The sequence below is a fragment of the Pelophylax lessonae genome, assembly GCF_965119305.1.
Source record: "Pelophylax lessonae genome assembly, chromosome: 4".
NCBI lineage: Eukaryota > Metazoa > Chordata > Amphibia > Anura > Ranidae > Pelophylax > Pelophylax lessonae.
The window spans coordinates 100,849,505-100,868,256 of record NC_138771.1 but is presented as its reverse complement, the minus strand read 5'-3'; the positions used below and the strand labels follow the sequence as shown (position 1 = coordinate 100,868,256).

Sequence of the window (18,752 nt, the reverse complement as noted above, 5' to 3'; positions counted from 1 at the left end):
TCTCTGCCTTTTTTCAAGTTGCTTTGAGTTCATGAATAATGAAGCTGGAAAACAACTATATTAGGCAGCATTATGAAATGTATAAATTGGTGAATGAAGTGGAAAATGCAAATCCAAAAGGGATGACAAGAAGACCTACTTTTGTGTACCAACACTAAGGCTGGCCATACACGGTTCTAATCTCAGCTGGTTCAGCAGGAACTGGCCGAGATTTGAACCGTTAATGGGCAGGCTGAATGTACCAGGTAGATCGATCTATCAACTTGGGTACAACCCGCCTGCCAGATTCACTTGCGATTATTCACTGTCTTAACCCCACGGGGACAGCTTCCCAAAGAGTCTAGTGGAGGCTGAAGATGAGTGAAGATATAGTAGCATGGGCCAAGGAGTGGCTGATATATTATCTCTTCTCTTGCAGGGAACATTGATTTCAAACTTGATATGACAGTTATGTGTGGGTGTCAATGCACTGACTGCCTATGGGGTTTTGAGGAACTCCACCAGTAAGGTTTAATGGCAAAAGCGGTTTGTCTGGCAGAGGCAACAATGCACTGTGGGAACTGCAGTCCTGAGGAAAGACTCTACTGCGTAATCAAGAGCATTTGAACAACATTTCCCAGAGAGGAAATTGCCGGAAGGAGGGGAAAGAGCTGTATTTTCTCAGGCTGTACAGGACATAGCTTCCTCTTACCATGGGGGAGACCAGAGAGTGCACATCTTTGTCCAGGGTGCACAATCACTGCTGCATATCTGGAGAGCTGAGTTCGGGAGTGCCGACAGCCAGAATCACCTGGGTGCAGAGCAGAAAGTGGACTAATGGCTGTATATGACCAGATAGTGAGCTGCAATCACTGGGATTGGTGAGCTGCTGCTGTGGGGATTTACTATCTGCTACTAGAGAGAGAGAGATCTTTAAGAACTAACCATTTAGCCATCGTGTACCTTTATTTCTGCCTGCAGGCTTGACTGGGACTATTCTTATGTGCACTAATGGTACAACTGGGCCCAACGCTAGCCAGCTGAAGCCTTAGGACTAAAGACTGCTTTTTTACAGCTGCTGCACAGAGACCTTTACATATTGCTTATGCTAAAAGGTGCCTCTCAGGGGACATTGTACCATATCCTAGCCATTCTCCAAGAGCTAATTAAAATATTATTATTCACATTGCAGGTAATCCTTATATGCACTGTTTATTGCTGACATCATTAATTAAATCGCAGTGTAGTGGTACAAAACTCTATTCCAAGTTAACTTGGCCTAGCAATTATACTGTCTAGTGGACTGTGTCTGAATCTACCTTATATGCATTAATTTATGCTCAAACCATAATTTATTCTAACCACGTACCAATACATTGAGTTCATTTACCACTCAACAGTGTTGTATCTATTTCCTGGTACTAATTCACAGCCAAGTTAAAGTATCTATACTTGTGTTTGTGTAAACGCTTGACTTTCATTCAACCAAGTGTGTCAGAGAGGCTGAGGCTGTTCTTGGAGTTGAGGCACAGAACAGAGAGCCCAAATTACCAAGTGGCTCATTCGGGGGTAGCACTATAAAGCCAAAGGGCCATATGAGGCCTCTGGGCTGCAGGTTGGGCACCAGGGCTTTATAAGATATAAAAAACTAGTAGATAATTCATCCAGCCTGGGTAGATCTGCAGCTGAAGTTATGTTAAACATTCAGTGAAACAGTGAGGGCCCATTTACACTTGCACATGCTGACACATCTACAGCCATCCTATAAACCTAATTATTTTCCAATGCACCACAAGGCAATGCAAAGTTTCGTATTTTTTTTTTTTTTAATTAGCACAAGTGAGACTTGTCCCTTGTGATGGTGACTGCTCTCCTAGTTAAAATATTTTATCTTCTGCCCCCACACCACTACATTATATTTTACCATACAGTATACTTGCACTATAGCCACATCTTCTTCTAATAAAAACATGTAGACAAAGTAAAACTCTGTATAATTCCATAGACAGTTTACGGACGATATTCAAGTAGCTCAGTGTTATGTAGGTGAGAAGTTACAAGCAATGCTTGGAATGTTAGGTGAAGTGCAGGCTGGTTGCCTTTAGTAAAGGTTTTTATGTTGTGATAATGTTACTTAAAAGTGCTTTTGGTATGTGGGCTAAAAATCTGTTTATATCAGCAGGGAATCATATGTGGGAGGTGGCTCATTTGGGTTTTTTGGTGAGTTTGAGCACAAGTAGGTTTTTTTTTTTTCCTCTAGTCTCTACTTTGTGGCATGCTTTTTCTCAAGTATATGGGAACGTTGGCAATGCATTATTACTTGACCTTTAAAAAAAAATAGATAAGGAGTTCTCCATATTTGAAGCTCTCTGTAACAGACTTCTTCTAGTTATCACACTTTTACTTGGAAAATGGTAATGGCTTATTTACCATCCCTCTTAAATCTTAACAGATAGGCGTGATCACAAGAGCTAACTTTGTATTACGGATTTTGAATGTGTAATGAATACTCCTTCATTTCACTGACTGTGACCTTATTTGGAGCCAGTGCCAAAGTTTAAATTTGCGTGGCATTGAATTATTCACATAAATTTAGCTACAGCATGGAAATTAGCAGGTTGAATGGGCATCAGGGAATTACAGATGAAGCTCATAGGCAAGAGCTGGGGGTTGGGAAGATCCTACATATGTATTGATAGGGGCACTGTACACATAGATCACCTGTAGAGTTTGTATTTTTATCTAACAGGATTTTGAGAGGGTCATTTTCACTAAGCAATGTGATTTTTTTCAGCACTTTTATGTGATTCACCATAGCTGGAAAATATTTAGTGAATATGAACATTCTGGCAAAAGGCCATACCACAGTATACACACATACATACAAAGTAGGCCCAACTTGGATGAGAGCAAAATAATATAGTGTTCTTGATGGGAATCAGTCTATATCAACCCAATCAACCCAATACAAGATCAAAACCCAGCCGCTATAATCTCATAGAAGAAGAAGCATGTTAATGTCCAATGAAAGTAATTTTTTGTTTATTTTATACCTGGTTCTTCCAATATAGAATACATACTGATCCTGCCGTGATGGTTCTTGTTCACTCACTGTCCCAAGGAAGAACACCTTCCAATGAAAGGCCACCCACATTCAGGTAGTTCCCAGGACAGAGCTCTGAACTCCCAAAATGATTATCGTGTCTGAGGACTAAGGTCCCCTGACAGGGGATGGGATAGCCATACACGCCACAAAACTACAGTGGACATACAGTACCAGGTCAACTAGCTTTAATTTCTTCCGGAGCCCAACTCTCTCTTCTCACTTCAGTCTAGTAATCAGCACGCTCACATATTTCTTAGAAAGAAGGGGATTTCCATACTGGATTGGTTTTGAAACCATTAACTCCAACCTGAAATAAACTGCTCTGTCCAATCAACAGGATAACTTCAATAATTGTAACCGTCTTTTCTCCATTTTAAAGAGTCTTCTTCTCCTCCAAGGAAAACACTAAAGCCTGAACTAAAGTTACTGTAGAGTAAAGTAAGACTAAATCAGTCTCCGATCCAAAGCATTTTAGCTCCACAATTTTGCTCCCTCAAAAGGGGGAGCCCCAGCCCCCATCCTTCTCACATGATAATATGTAAGAAGGTAAATATCTTGCCCTCAGTTGAGTCCTCCTCTTAGGGCTCCAAACTGTCGACTAACCAACCCAGAATTCTCCAAACAACGTTAAAGTAGAAATAAATCAATCTCAGATCCAAAGCATTTAGCTCCACAATTTTCCTCCCTCAAAAGGGGGAGCCCCAGCCCCCATCCTTCTCACACGATAAGATGTAAGAAGGTAAATATCTTGCCCTCAGTTGGAGTCCTCCTCTTAGGGCTCCAAACTGTTGACTAACCAACCCAGAATTCTCCCAACAACTTTAAAGTAGAAGTAAAAACAAAGCTTTTTTTTTCCATTTTAGATACAGTAAGGAAGGGTTATAATTATAAACCCTGTCAGGTTTTTGCCATCTTTGTCCAATTGGGGAGATTTACCTTAATTTCTTGTCCCATAGCCAAAATAGGAAGTGAGGGAATGCCTTGTTGTTGTCAGAGTCACCAGAACTAGTGTCCCCATTGAACGATTTCCCTTCCATTACTGTTCTAGAAACAGCCCAAAATTTGGGATTTTCTTTTCTTTCACAATTAATGAAAATGGTGAACAGGACAAATAAAGAGGCTGAATCTTCCTAATGTGGACACTGACAGCAATAAAAACGAGGAGTTATAATCTCTTTTCACTCTATCCAAAACTAAAAAAAAAAAAAAAAAAAAAAAAAAAAAAAAAAGTTTGGCCTTTAGGCCCCTTTCACACATACGGTCCCTTCAGTTAATCAGTTCAGTCACGTCAAAATGTATCAGTTTTCCATCCGTTTTTCATCCCTTTTTTCATCCCTTTTTTCGTCAGTTATTATCTGTTTTTCATCTGTTGTCATCCGTTTTCATCCGTTGTCATCCGTTTTTCATCCGTTGTCATCCGTTTTTCATCCGATCCGTTTTTTTGACGGATGAAAAATAGGGCATTCATCCGTTTAAAAAAAACGGACATTGACGGAAGTGGATGAAAATGGATGTTAACTGATGATCATTCGTTGTCATCCATTTTTACATAGAGATACATTGATGTCCGTTTTTCATCCGTCAACGGGTGGATGAAAAACGGACAAACGGACAGCATGTGTGAAAGGGGCCTTAGTTATGCTTTAAACACCCCCAAGTAAACAAAGAAGATGGATAGGGAACAATCACCAAAACAGGACCCTCTGTTAAAACGGCCATACATCTCTGGAAACAACAACACCCACAATGGTGCGTTATTTTGTTCATTTCAGATAGGCAGGGGGAATGGTGTCAGTAGTTTTTTTATTTTTATTATTTTTTTTATTATTATTATTTTATTTTAATTTAGAAGCCCTGTTGGGGGAATCTGCACAGCACAGGATTATTAGGGTGTGCCCAGGCACAGCTGGCATACCCCTGCCCATACCTATGGGAGATAGATTGAAATGTATATATCAGCTAATGTATATTCAGGAGTAAAGAAGTGGTTTATTATTTGCATCTATAGATTTGGAAAGCTCCAACGCTACACTAAAATATATAAAGTTTATTTGTATACTGTATAAAGCCTACAGATATCCATGTTACCTAAGAAAATGGATGTATCCTCCTCTCTTCGTAGTAATTTATCAAATACAATCGACGCCAACAATAACAAACAATGCAGCAAGGACAGGCAAATAGTTCACAGGAAGAAAACTGTGTAGAAAAGCAAACACGGCAATCAAAATGAAACAAAGGCTTCTGTGTAGGCCATGTGTTTTACATAATAAAGACTAGCCTATAACCCACATGCAACCCTATAAAAGCAGTAAACAATTAAGTCAGCACACAACAACCTGCAGTCCCTCTATAGATATGTAAATGAAAGTGTACGTCCAGCCAATAACTTTTTTTAAATTCATTGAATGAAGAAGGAACTCCTGTCTGGTTTTTATTGCTATCCAGGGTTCTCTTTAAGGCAGCTCAGCGGGCTGAACAAAAAAGAACGATCGGATCCCCCATCCATATATTCGATTGTGGATGGGCGAATCCTCCCGTTGTGCCATTAAGTTCGGACAGTGGAAAGCCTACCATTTTGAATAATAATTTATAATGTCTACATTCAGAGGAGCATTCTGTGACAGCGTTTGTAGATTTACATTGAAGGCAGCAATAAGTGCATGAATTAAGTAAAGGAAATACCCACACTGTTCCAAATTGTTCTACAACCCTGTAAACCTGCTTCACTTTAAAGAATAAGATCACTTAAAAAAAAAAATAATACTAAATGCACATTTTTGCAGGTAAAGGGTGGGTGCAGTGGCTGCAGCATTGGGAACATGTTACATGTTCCACCCTAAAAACAGGTGTAATATGTAACATGTTCCCAAAAGTAAACTTAACCTGTAAAACTATGCAGTGCTGGGGTAATCCCCTAACACTGCAGGGGTTTGACCATTGTTTTTTTCCTCCAGCCCCATAACAGAAGGTCCCTACCCCAGTACAGACCTAGGGCTGGGAGCAAACAGTGCATTTTAATTCTCTGCATGCTCCAATGCCAACATGTTATAAATGCACTTTTTAAACAAATTCAGTGTTGATGGATTTATTTGATTTTTTAAAATGGTGGCTTATGCCTTTAAAAAAAAAAAAACAACAATAATAATAATAATAATAATAAATGCACACAATTTTGCAGGTAAAACGATTTGTATTTATTATTCTTTTACACTGCAGCTTGCATTGCTGCCATCAGTTGATCACGGATGCAAAGTCAGGCTCCTGCAGACACCCAGTACTGGTTCCTGCACCTACCTCCGTATGGCCAGACAGTTATTGAACTGCAGGAAGAGTCTATAAATGAACGGGACTTGTAGTTCATTTATTCACAGATCTCAGTGAATGAATGGCACAGTTGTGTGGTTGAAGCCTCACACAGTTGTGCTGCTTTTAAAAATGTGACAGCAGCTGCGGGAAGAGAACCCTCTCCCACTGTCACTGTGAGGGCTCAGGGGGAAAGGTCGACTGCTGCATAGTAACAGGTTACATCCTGAATACAGATATAACATGTAACGTTTTACAGAAGGTGAACTTATCCATTAAAACCGCTTCCCTACTGGCCACTGTACATAGACACATCGCGGTAGGTAAGTGATTCATTATACCAGGATCATGGTTGAGAAGGCTACAACCATGGCTACAACCATGATCCCAGTGTCATTTTCTAGCCCCAGTGATTTTCTTTCAGTGTGAAAGTACTCTGAGTGATTGGGCAGCCACTGGAATACTTTTACAGGTGGTGGAAGGACAGGAGGAACTGAAGCTGTTCCTCCCACCGTGTGACGTCAGAACCTGGAAGCGATGACTATGTCACTTCCAGGTTCCGGCTCTCTGTTTACTGACCGCATAGCAGCCGATCAAACCAATCTGTGTCTGATCAGATGCATTGGAGCCCAAAGGAGAGATGGGGGATCTACAAGACCCCCATCTCTCTATAAAGAGTACCTGTCATTGCTATTGCTGTCAAATGGGATGTTTACATTCCCTTTCACAGCAATAAAAGTGATCAAAAAATGTATAAAAAAAAACACTGTAAAAAAAAATAAAATAAATAAATAATAAAAAAAATATATAGCGCCATCAACCCATGCTCACACGCAGTGGCGAACGCACATGTCGGTCCCACACGCATATGTAAACAGTGATCGTACCACACATGTGAGGTATTACCGCGAACGTCGAGAGCAATATTTCTAGCACCAGAGCTCCTGTGTAAATCTAAACTGGTAACCTGCAAAGACTTTTAAAGCGTCACCTATGGATAATTTAAAGTACTATAGTTTGTTGCCATTCCATGAGCGTGCAAATTTTAAAGAGTGACATTTTGGTATCCATTTACTCTGTGTAACATCATCTTTCATATTTTACCTAAAAAGTGGTATTATATTGTGTTTGTGTTCACTAAAATTCAATAATGTTAATTTAAAAAAAAAAAAAATGCATTTGAAAAACCACTGTGTGAACACCGTGTGACATAAAAAATTGCAACACCCACCATGTTATTCTCTAGGGGAGCCTTTCTCAACCTTTTCAACACTGAGCAACCCTTGAAATAAATTTGTGGTCTCGGGGAACCCCTGCTAAAAATTTTAAATCTACAACTCATGACACATTAGTGTGACAGTCAGTGGGAAGAATGCTCCTTACTCTTGTCTTCATTGAGAAGAATTACCCCCTTACAGATAGCTTAAAGGAACAATGGTGTCATTGGGAACATATCGGAGAGGCAGAAATTGCCCATTGCTCAAGGAACCCCTAGCATCCTCAGGAGGAACCCTAGGAATCCACAGAACCCTGGTTGAGAAACCCTGTTTTAGAGCCTTTGCTTTAAAAAATATATAATATTTGGCGGTTCGAAGTAATTTCCTAGCAAAAAAAAAAAGTAGATTTTGACATGTATGTGAGAAGGCAGGCACATACGAAGAATCACTGGGACTAAGGCTACCTAGAGGGTCATGAATGGATATCATGACTCTGAATGGGGTGTAACTCTAACCATTCTATAGCCTGCCTCCATATATTTGTGTGGACTATTTGGAAGCATATATTCCGGCACCGTTTGGCATGCTCTCTATTCCTTAGTAAGGTGGACTCCACTTACGAGTTGGACGAATGCGTCTTAGGGCAGCAAAACAAACTTTAACATAAAGAGCCCGGTTATCATGTTCCCCCTGGCCTTGTGAACCAGGAAGAGGGGACAAATCCCTACAGAGGGGCAGACCTGAACGTTTGTCACCACAAGACGGGGACTCCATGTTATCCATCTGAGAGAGCACTGTAGATAAAGCTCTACACCTATATCTGTACACCTGATTATAGGGACTGTGATTCTCCCTACCTGTCATCTAAACCTCCATATGTGGCAAGAAATATCGGTATTGCTCGGTCTCTCTGGCCCTGACGAAGCCTGATGCAAAACACGTTGGCTCATTGGGACCCACAAACCGAATATCATCAAAGACTTCTTGCATCAACATCAGCTTGAAGCATGTATTGTTCCCTTAACAGAGACATATTTCTGTGCTGTTATTTTTAACATGTTGGTTAATATATGAGGGATGTCTTATGTGTTTCTTTGCACATCCCTTATTGCATACAAACCTTCTTTTAAGATATATCAATAAATGAATTAATTTTAAGGTGTTGGTTTTCTGGTCATTCCTTCTCCCAATTAGCCTTGAAACCCCTACTTTATCTCTAGATTTTTGTTTTCTGTATGTGAGAAGTGTCAGAATTGGCCCGGTATTGAGGTGGTTGGCTTTATTCACTGCTGTACCAACAATAGAATACAAGTTATCAAACCTCTTTGCATTGACCAGAAGCTGAATATTTCTAGAAAACTGCTGGCAGAATACCTGGTAAATGTGTTATTAGCTTGTAAAGGTTTTATACAGTGGGTACGGAAAGTATTCAGACCCCCTTAAATTTTTTCACTCTTTCTTATATTGCAGCCATTTGCTAAAATCATTTAAGTTCATTCTTCTTCCTCATGAATGTACACATAGCACCCCATACTGACAGAAAAACACAGAATTGTTGACATTGTTGCAGATTTATTAAAAAAGAAAAACTGAAATATCACATGGTCCTAAGTATTCAGACCCTTTGCTGTGACACTCATATAATTTAACTCAGGTGCTTTCCATTTCTTCTGATCATCCTTGAGATGGTTCTACACCTTCATTTGAGTCCAGCTGTGTTTGATTATACTGATTGGACTTGATTAGGAAAGCCACACACCTGTCTATATAAGACCTTCCAGATCACAATGCATGTCAGAGCAAATGAGAATCATGAGGTCAAAGGAACTGCCTGAAGAGCTCAGAGACAGAATTGTGGCAAGGCACAGATCTGGCCAAGGTTACAAAAAGATTTCTGCTGCACTTAAGGTTCCTAAGAGCACAGTGGCCTCCATAATCCTCAAATGGAAGACGTTTGGGACAACCAGAACCCTTCCTAGAGCTGGCCGTCTGGCCAAACTGAGCTATCGGGGGAGAAGAGCCTTGGTGAGAGAGGTAAAGAAGAACCCAAAGATCACTGTGGCTGAGCTCCAGAGATGCAGTCAGGAGATGGGAGAAAGTTGCAGAAAGTCAACCATCACTGCAGCCCTCCACCAGTCGGGGCTTTATGGCAGAGTGGCCCGACAGAAGCCTCTCCTCAGTGTAAGACACATGAAAGCCCGCATGGAGTTTGCTAAAAAACACCTGAAGGACTCCAAGATGGTGAGAAATAAGATTCTCTGGTCTGATGAGACCAAAATAGAACTTTTGGCCTTAATTCTAAGCGGTATGTGTGGAGAAAACCAGGCACTGCTCATCACCTGTCCAATACAGTCCCAACAGTGAAGCATGGTGGTGGCAGCATCATGTTGTGGGGGTGTTTTTCAGCTGCAGGGACAGGACGATTGGTTGCAATCGAGGGAAAGATGAATGCGGCCAAGTACAGGGATATCCTGGACAAAAACCTTCTCCAGAGTGCTCTGGACCTCAGACTGGGCCGAAGGTTTACCTTCCAACAAGACAATGACCCTAAGCACACAGCTAAAATAACGAAGGAGTGGCTTCACAACAACTCCGCGACTGTTCTTGAATGGCCCAGCCAGAGCCCTGACTTAAACCCAATTGAGCATCTCTGGAGAGACCTAAAAATGGCTGTCCACCAACGTTTACCATCCAACCTGACAGAACTGGAGAGGATCTGCAAGGAGGAATGGCAGAGGATCCCCAAATCCAGGTGTGAAAGACTTGTTGCATCTTTCCCAAAAAGACTCCTGGCTGTATTAGATCAAAAGGGGGCTTCTACTAAATACTGAGCAAAGGGTCTGAATACTTAGGACCATGTGATATTTCAGTTTTTCTTTTTTAATAAATCTGCAACAATGTCAACAATTCTGTGTTTTTCTGTCAGTATGGGGTGCTATGTGTACATTCATGAGGAAGAAGAATGAACTTAAATGATTTTAGCAAATGGCTGCAATATAAGAAAGAGTGAAAAATTTAAGGGGGTCTGAATACTTTCCGTACCCACTGTATGCTGACCGTGAGACACGTTGAGGAGTTTTATAATTACAGCAGGGTTAAATGCAGGCTTTGTTCTTGGTTTGGGACGTTGTTTTTTAGTTAAGCTTCACCTTGCAGTTTAGCTGCTTTAACTATCAGTTAAAAGTGCTTGCATGTTAGAATTTCATTGTGAAACTTTAGCTTACAGCGCACACATTGTGATGACACTCACATGAAAACATATCCACACAGCAGCTTGAAATTCTAGAAGAAATCTCTGGTCATGTTTGGAAGCACCTTAGTACAGCGTATAGTTCTCTGCTCAACAAGCCGATTGGTCCTCCTAAACATACTATTTCATCACAAAAATGGACACACAGCCACTTCCCCAAACATCATCATTCCATCAATTAAAGTATAATTAAAGGCAAATCTTATTTTTAGGTTTAGACAGCAGTGATTGGAACACCTGTCAGGTTTTTTATTGCTATCTGTGTCCCCGTTAGGGAGATTTTCCTTCTCTATTTGCCCTCTATACCATTATTACAAAGAGTGAAAGTGGAAAAAAATTCTAACATTTTGGCTTGTAAACAGAACAGGAAAAGTGAGGAAATCTTCCACTGGGGGCACCATTTATAGTGACAACAAGGAATTTCCTGTTTTGGCTGTGGGGCAGGAAGGGAAGGGAAATCTCCCCAATAGGACAAGCAATGCATTCAGATCGCTCTTTAGAGGGCATTTGACAGGCAGTGAGGAGGTCTTGTATTGCCTCCTTATGCCTGCTTTAACCCCTTGAACCCCACACTAGAACACCACAATCTCTTGTAGGCCGATCCCATTCAATAGGAGTAGGCCACAATCAGCGGGCAGTACTGCCTGCTGAACGAGATGGTAGGAATAGTTTTCGGGGCGCTTCCATTCAAAAGAATGGGTTGTGTTCCATGGGTGGTACTGACTGTTGAACACAAATGTGGGGATCATTTTTGGGGCACTCCTATTCAATAGAATGGGTTGTGTTCAGCAGGCAGTCTCTGAATACGACAATCGGTATAATTTTTGCAAAGCATCGCTGACACAATGTGTTTATCCCCAGCTGCTGCATTTGTAGTATACAGGGGAGCAGTTCAGTTAGGGGAGGATAAAAACTGTGACTCAACTGTGGGGTTTATCTGCCCTCCTAACTGTTATTGTAAACAGGACCGAAAAGCTGAATTCCACAATATTATTTTTTTAACCACTTGCCGACTGACTATAGCAAAACGGCGACTACAGCGCAGTCAGCCAGTTCTGGGAGGGCACCATATGATGTCCTCCAATGATCATGGCTGCTGAGGTGCGCGGGCAGCGTGCTCTGTGATTCCTGCGTCCTCTGAACCCAGCTGATCCTAGATCGGGCTAAAGAGCCAATCACAGCAGCTCTTTACCATGTGATCAGCTGTGTCCAATCACAGCTAATCATGATGTAAAAACACTTGCCTTTTATTGGCATTCCTTCCTCACCGTCACAGCGTTAGGAAAGGAGCGAGCTGGTAACCTAATTGTGAGAAAGGGACATCTGCACTGATAATCAGGGCACTGATCATCAGTGTCCTGATCAGCAGTGAAGCCCCAACAGTGCCCATCAGTACTGCCTATCAGTGCCCATCAGTGATGTCAATCAGCGCTGCAAATCCGTGCCAGTCAGTGCCCACAAGTTCTGCCAATCAGTGCTTCCAAACAGTGTCATCTATCATTGCCCATCAGTGCTGCACATCAGTGCCACCTATTAGTTCCCAGAATGCCTATGAGTGCCCATCAGTGCCACTTATCACTGCCCATTAGTGCCAATCAGTGCCACCTATCACTGCCCATCAGTGCCGCATATCATTACCTCAACAGTGCCCACGTGTGCCACCTTATCAGTGTCAATCAGTGCAACCTATCAGTGCTGCCTATCAGTTCTGCCTATTAGCGCCCATCAGTGCAGCCTCATCTGTATACATCAGTGAAGGAAAAAAATGACCTGTTTACAAAACGTTTTTTGTTTCAAAATGTTCAGATTGACTGCTAGTTACTGAAAAAATCATAGCTCTCTGGTGCCGGATCCAGCACAAAGTGCTATACTTCTGCCGCTATGGAAAAGCTCCCAACTTTCCCTCATTTGGAAGAACAGTCCCTCTTTTGGGACCAAATCTCTCTGTCCCTAATGCAGCCTCAGTTATCCCTCTTTATGATCTGACGTTTACATTGCTATACCAAATATACTATTTCACTATCAAAAGTGTTATATTACACTAAACCTTATATCTAACCTCTATATTACTGCAATTGTTATTTTGAAAAGTCAATATAAAGGAAAATTAAAGGTAAAAAAATATATAAAGTATATAAAATATGAAAGATAATAAAATATAAATCTAAAATATTATATAAAAAAGGAAAAACAGGAGGTCAAAAAGCCAATTATTTTCTGCATATTAGATCTTTGTAGTCCATGTAAGCAGGACCATGGCAGGGACCTGTCCTTCAACTCCATAATCTATGGAACCCACAAAAGTGTCCAAAAGCTATATGTACGAGTGTATCTGCTTTTTTTTTTTTAGGTTCTGTAGAAAGAGGCATTGTTCTTTTCCACTCTGATGTAAAATATATCAATAAATCATTGTAAAATATGAATAATAATAATAGAACAATGACTGGTGCACCACAATACAGTAGGCACCACGTGCTGTGGAATGGTTCCGCATGACTGTGGAATGCCTTTTTATGGGTTGTTGTATTTATGTGTTATTTCTCACTCTGCACATGCATCAATATTGTGTCTGAAAACACTGGTGGGTGTGAAATGTTACTAAAGCAGTCTATAAAAATAGAATCAAGGTTCGGGAACACAGGTCCTGATGAAGACGCCAACTGATACTACGTGACAATTAAATCTATTTTAGCTCAAATAAAAACACAAATAAATACAGGAAATAAAAACACTTATGCAACCAAGCTATAAAAGTGTTATGGGGATGCGTTTGTGACAGCGCAGTTATGTGAACCCTCCACTTTTATAGGCGTTTTAGGGACATGGGTGTTGGAAATGACATATACAGTATCTAGTTTTGTATGCAGCAGTATACATATCTGTGGCCCCCTATAGACACCTACATCCAGCAATCTTAATGCTGCTCTGTGCTCACCAGCATAAAAAATAGGATAGAGAGAGGATTTGGAGATAAAGAGGTGAGAGGAACATGGGGAGAGAGCGGTGTTCTTTATAATGCATCTGGAATGATGTAGGCAGGGCTGACACCACATGCTTAGGAATTCAGAGCTGTGTTGTCATGTTAAAGAGGACGGTAGCAGCACACTATACTTCTAGCACATCAACAGTTATTTTTCTGTGCTTGCTGCATGTTTAAATGGATAAAACATGGAAAAATGTACATGTTGTACTAAATATGTTTTTTTTCCTTGGCATGTGCTATATGTGGCTGCTATGTAAATAGGTCATACTGGGGTTGATTTACTAAAACTGGAAAGTACAAAATCCGGTGCAGCTTCCAGGTTTTAATGTCAAAGCCTAATTGAACAAGCTGAAGTTATAAGCTGATTGGCTACCATGCACAGTAAATCAACCCCACTTTGTGTACGTCATTCTGTGTTAGTGGTAGGCCATGCATATTACTGGTTAATTATAACAGCAAACAATGACTATACTAGAAATTAGGACATAAGTATAGTTTCAGAAAACCATTTTGGTCTTCCACTTACATGTATTTGATTTTCATTCTTGGTTTCTTTCTGCTCTGATCGTACATTCCCATCGGCGGGCAAAGTGAGTCTCAGTCGACAAATGCTCCCCTAGAGAGAAAATAAAATGACTATGTTAGTGGATTATATGTTAGGCAAAAGAAAGCAATAGTTTACACCAGCTTGCTGTTAAATTATTGTTAGTTACAAAACACTTTACATAGCTAGTTAGGAATTTCATTGTTAGGAAGATTTTTTTAGGGGTTAAAGCTTTGGAATAGTTAAAGCAAAACTAAACTGTATCTGACCACAAACTGAAAACACTATTTATTTTATTTTAAATATTCACAGAAAATGTAACATTCCATCCATGTCTCCATGCTTTAATACGTTAAGAAAAAACGTAAGGGCAGATGATTCTTGTAGTATTTACTTCCTGGAATCCATCTCCCCTTAGCTCATGCATGCAACCAGGAGGGTGTGCTTAGCTGAGAAAGCCCCTTCTCTAGATGAAAGAAAAAAATTGCCCATGAAGACTCCTGGGATGCATAACATAATTTTGGCATAGGCCAGGAACCAACTGAAGAAATTTAAAAAAGAAAAGTTTAAAACAAGTAGATATAATATATCTTCCTATCTATTTACTAATGCTAGTAGCATAATAATTAAAAATAATTCATGTTGATTGAGACAGTTTTATTCCACTTTAAAAATTCTCAGTATTTTGCTGAAGGGAGATTTTCCTTCACTTCTAGTCCAAGAGACACTACAGGAATAATAGGAAATATATCCAGAAGAAGGCAAAATCTGCTCTTAGTATTCACTGGGAAAAGTGTCACTATTGGAATATCCCCCCCCCCCCCTACTGTTCAGACAATGGTCACCAAGACTGATAGGGCGAATCTCCCCAGTGGGGACAGAGAAGACAATAAAAACCTAAAAGACCTAACCACCATAAATGCCCAAAATAGTTGAATCTATTATAAATTAGTGGAGGTAGATATTAGTGTTATACTGTGCATTAACAATATTTTATCTGGTTAGTATTGTAAAAATAAAAAATATATTTTGGTAAGTTATCAAACACACTTTCTAAAATTGATTCAAACATTAATATCAGTATTTCCATAGCTCAGAGAACGTTTGAAAAGTGTTGAGGAGGCATTATGTTGGCATGGCCCCATTCAGTACTATCTACTGAAATGCAATGGAGGGAATCATTTTTGCAGTGTCGCAATCCAAAGCATCACAGCGACGTCATGTGTAGACCCACATCCTCTGCCTTTGTGGCTTAATGTGGAGAAGTTGAGGGGTGCGCTACAAAAATGTCAAATCAGTGTATTTTTAATGCCCCCCAACCATAGGTGTACTCGAGACCTGCATTCACCTAGACATATAACTTACTCTTATTTAAATGTCCACCCATAAGAAACTTTAAATTACAGTTGCTAACTCACCCAACAGATGGGTCTCTTCTTATTCACTTTAAAGTTTTGACTGTTCCAGTCCGCCGTAGGGTGTTCCTACTGTCCCTTTTTTTATTTTCCTTTTTAAAAAAAAAGGAAAAATCCAACAAGGACTGTGGGATCTCGAATGATGGCAGTGGTAGCGGTTACAGAGCCAGGAATTCTAGCAGAGTGATCTCACCAGAGGTATAAGAGACCATTAAGTGGTCTTGAAGTTGAAATACGTTGAAGAGCATGAAAAGGTCCTTCAAGAATCTGCTGTGTGTACTTAGGTCTCATGGTTCACTGACAAGCTACAAATATTTAGCATGATCCCTAGATGTTCTAACACATACAGGACTTTGATTCCTAGAAGCGTTGTACAGGTCAACATTTGTAAAACAGTAGTCAGTACAACCCTGTTGACATATTTGAAGACGTACTAGTCATAATCACAAGGACAGTCAGGAAATAGCGCTAAGAGTAAGAATAGGAGAGAACACTCCGACAGACTCTCGGACTACAATTTTATGTCATTTTCATAGCTTGGAGCCATTGTACCCTCTTCATCTACCTGTACACCAACATTCCACTCAGCCCATTTAAACAAACGTGGTTTATTTACACTGTAATTATATCTCCAAACAAACGTGACAGTGAATCTCAAAATGTTTCCCAGCCAACAGCAATTTTATGAACAGCCATTTTTCATCAAAGCTGATATACGTGATAAGCAAATATTGTCTAAATACAAAGGTCTGTGTATTCTTCCTTGAATCTTGGTGTGCTTTTTGTATTTATTCCAGATCTGTACAGTAATCCAGTGTAAAACTTTACCTCTGCCCATGTACTTGTGCATTCTAGTGCTGGTAATGCTTACTCAGGGAAGTGCATGTTCACTTTGCAAAGTGGATGTAAGTAGGTGTAGCTGTGTTCACTTTCAATACCCAATCAAGATGTAACGATTTTTGCTAGTACACGATTGGGTGTGTAACGTAAGCACAGCTGCACCTTATACCAAAAAATGTATAAAAAATAAATAAAATAAGTCAACCTGAATAAGTCTTTATCATCAATAGATCTTCAGGCCTTCAGAGGGGTTGCATGCTGTGCCAAGAGGTGTCACAAGTCTCTCTGTAGTTTAGATAGCCGACTACACCTGTTTATTTGTGAACTGCTCTCTCCAGTAATCTACACATATAGCAGAAATAATTCTGCTTCTAAAGCCTTGTATCGGCTGAGACCGGCCAACATTCGGCCCATGTGACAATGGCTGCGAGCTCTGATCAGTGTGTTCTGACTGTCAGAACACAAAGGCAAAGCAGGGGGGCACAGGCAGTCAGTGTGTTCTAAATCTCAGAACACAAAGGCACAGCAGGGGGGCACAGCAGGGGAGATGGCCTGCATTAACATCACTTCTGTTAGTGTGGTGATCTCTCTTCTGCCGGCTGGGTTGAGCTAAAAGAACCTCTAGAGTGTACTAGGCTTTAGATGTTCAGGTAAAGAAAAAAAAAAAAAAGAGAGCTCTGGATCACAAGACTGGTTGAACAGAATTACAATTCAGCCCCCTTAAGTTAATACTTTGTAGCACCACCTTTTGCTGCAATTAAAGCTGTAAGTCGCTTGGGGTATGTCTCTATCAGTTTTGCACATCGAGAGACTGAAATTTTTGGCCATTCCTCCTTGCAAAACAGCTAGAGCTCAGTGAGGTTGGATGGAGAGCGTTTTGTAAACAGCAGTTTTCAGTTCTTTCCACAGATTCTCGATTGGATTCAGGTCTGGACTTTGACTTGGCCAGTCTAACACCTGGATATGTTTATTTGTGAACCATTCCATTTTAGATTTTGCTTTATGTTTTGGATCATTGTCTTGTTGGAAGACAAATCTCCGTCCCAGTCTCAGGTCTTTTGCAGACACCATCAGGTTTTCTTCCAGAATGGTCCTGTATTTGGCTCCATCCATCTTCCCATCAATTTTAACCATCTTCCCTTTCCCTGCTGAAGAAAAGCAGGCCCAAACCATGATGCTGCCACCACCATGTTTGACAGTGGGGATGGTGTGTTCAGGGTGATGAGCGGTGTTGCTTTTACACCAAACATAACATTTTGCATTGTTGCCAAAAAGTTTGATTTTGGTTTCATCTGACCAGAGCACCTTCTTCCACATGTTTGGTGTGTCTCCCAGGTGGCTTGTGGTAGACTTTAAACGACGCTTTTTATGGATACCTTTAAGAAATGGCTTTCTTCTTGCCACTTTTCCATAAAGGCCAGATTTGTGCAGTATACGACTGATTGTTGTCCTATGGACAGAGTCTCCCACCTCAGCTGTAGATCTCTGCAGTTCATCCAGAGTGATCATGGGCCTCTTGGCTGCATCTCTGATCAGTCTTCTCCTTGTATGAGCTGAAAGTTTAGAGGGACAGCCAGGTCTTCGTAGATTTGCAGTGGTCTGATACTCCTTCCATTTCAATATTATCGCTTGCACAGTGCTCCTTGGGATGTTTAAAGCTTGGGAAATCTTTTTGTATCCAAATCCGGCTTTAAACTTCTCCACAACAGTATCTCGGACCTGCCTGGTGTGTTCCTTGTTCTTCATGATGCTCTCTGCGCTTTAAACGGACCTCTGAGACTATCACAATGCAGGTGCATTTATACGGAGACTTGATTACACACAGGTGGATTCTATTTATCATCATTAGTCATGTAGGTCAACATTGGATCATTCAGAGATCCTCACTGAACTTCTGGAGAGAGTTTTCTGCACTGAAAGTAAAGGGGCTGAACAATTTTGCACGCCCAATTTTTCAGTTTTTTATTTGTTAACAAAGTTTGAAATATCCAATAAATTTCGTTCCACTTCATGATTGTGTCCCACTTGTTGTTGATTCTTCACAAAAAATTACAGTTTTATATCTTTATGTTTGAAGCCTGAAATGTGGCAAAAGGTCGCCAAGTTTAAGGG

At 40.5% G+C, this 18,752-nt stretch overlaps 1 protein-coding gene across 3 annotated transcripts in view; it reads right to left on the bottom strand.

Annotated features, from left to right (window-relative positions):
• LOC309554943 (myocardial zonula adherens protein-like) overlaps window positions 1-18,752 on the bottom strand; it is a 173,167-nt gene that overhangs the window by 99,573 nt on the left and 54,842 nt on the right. For 2 of the 3 annotated variants that reach the window (XM_082256693.1, XM_082256692.1), the window contains exon 2: window positions 14,368-14,457. The exons of the other annotated variant lie outside the window; for it this stretch is intronic. In XM_082256693.1, coding sequence (XP_082112819.1) covers window positions 14,368-14,457 — 90 coding nt within the window. The remainder of the gene's footprint in view (window positions 1-14,367; window positions 14,458-18,752) is intronic. 3 annotated transcript variants of the gene reach the window in all.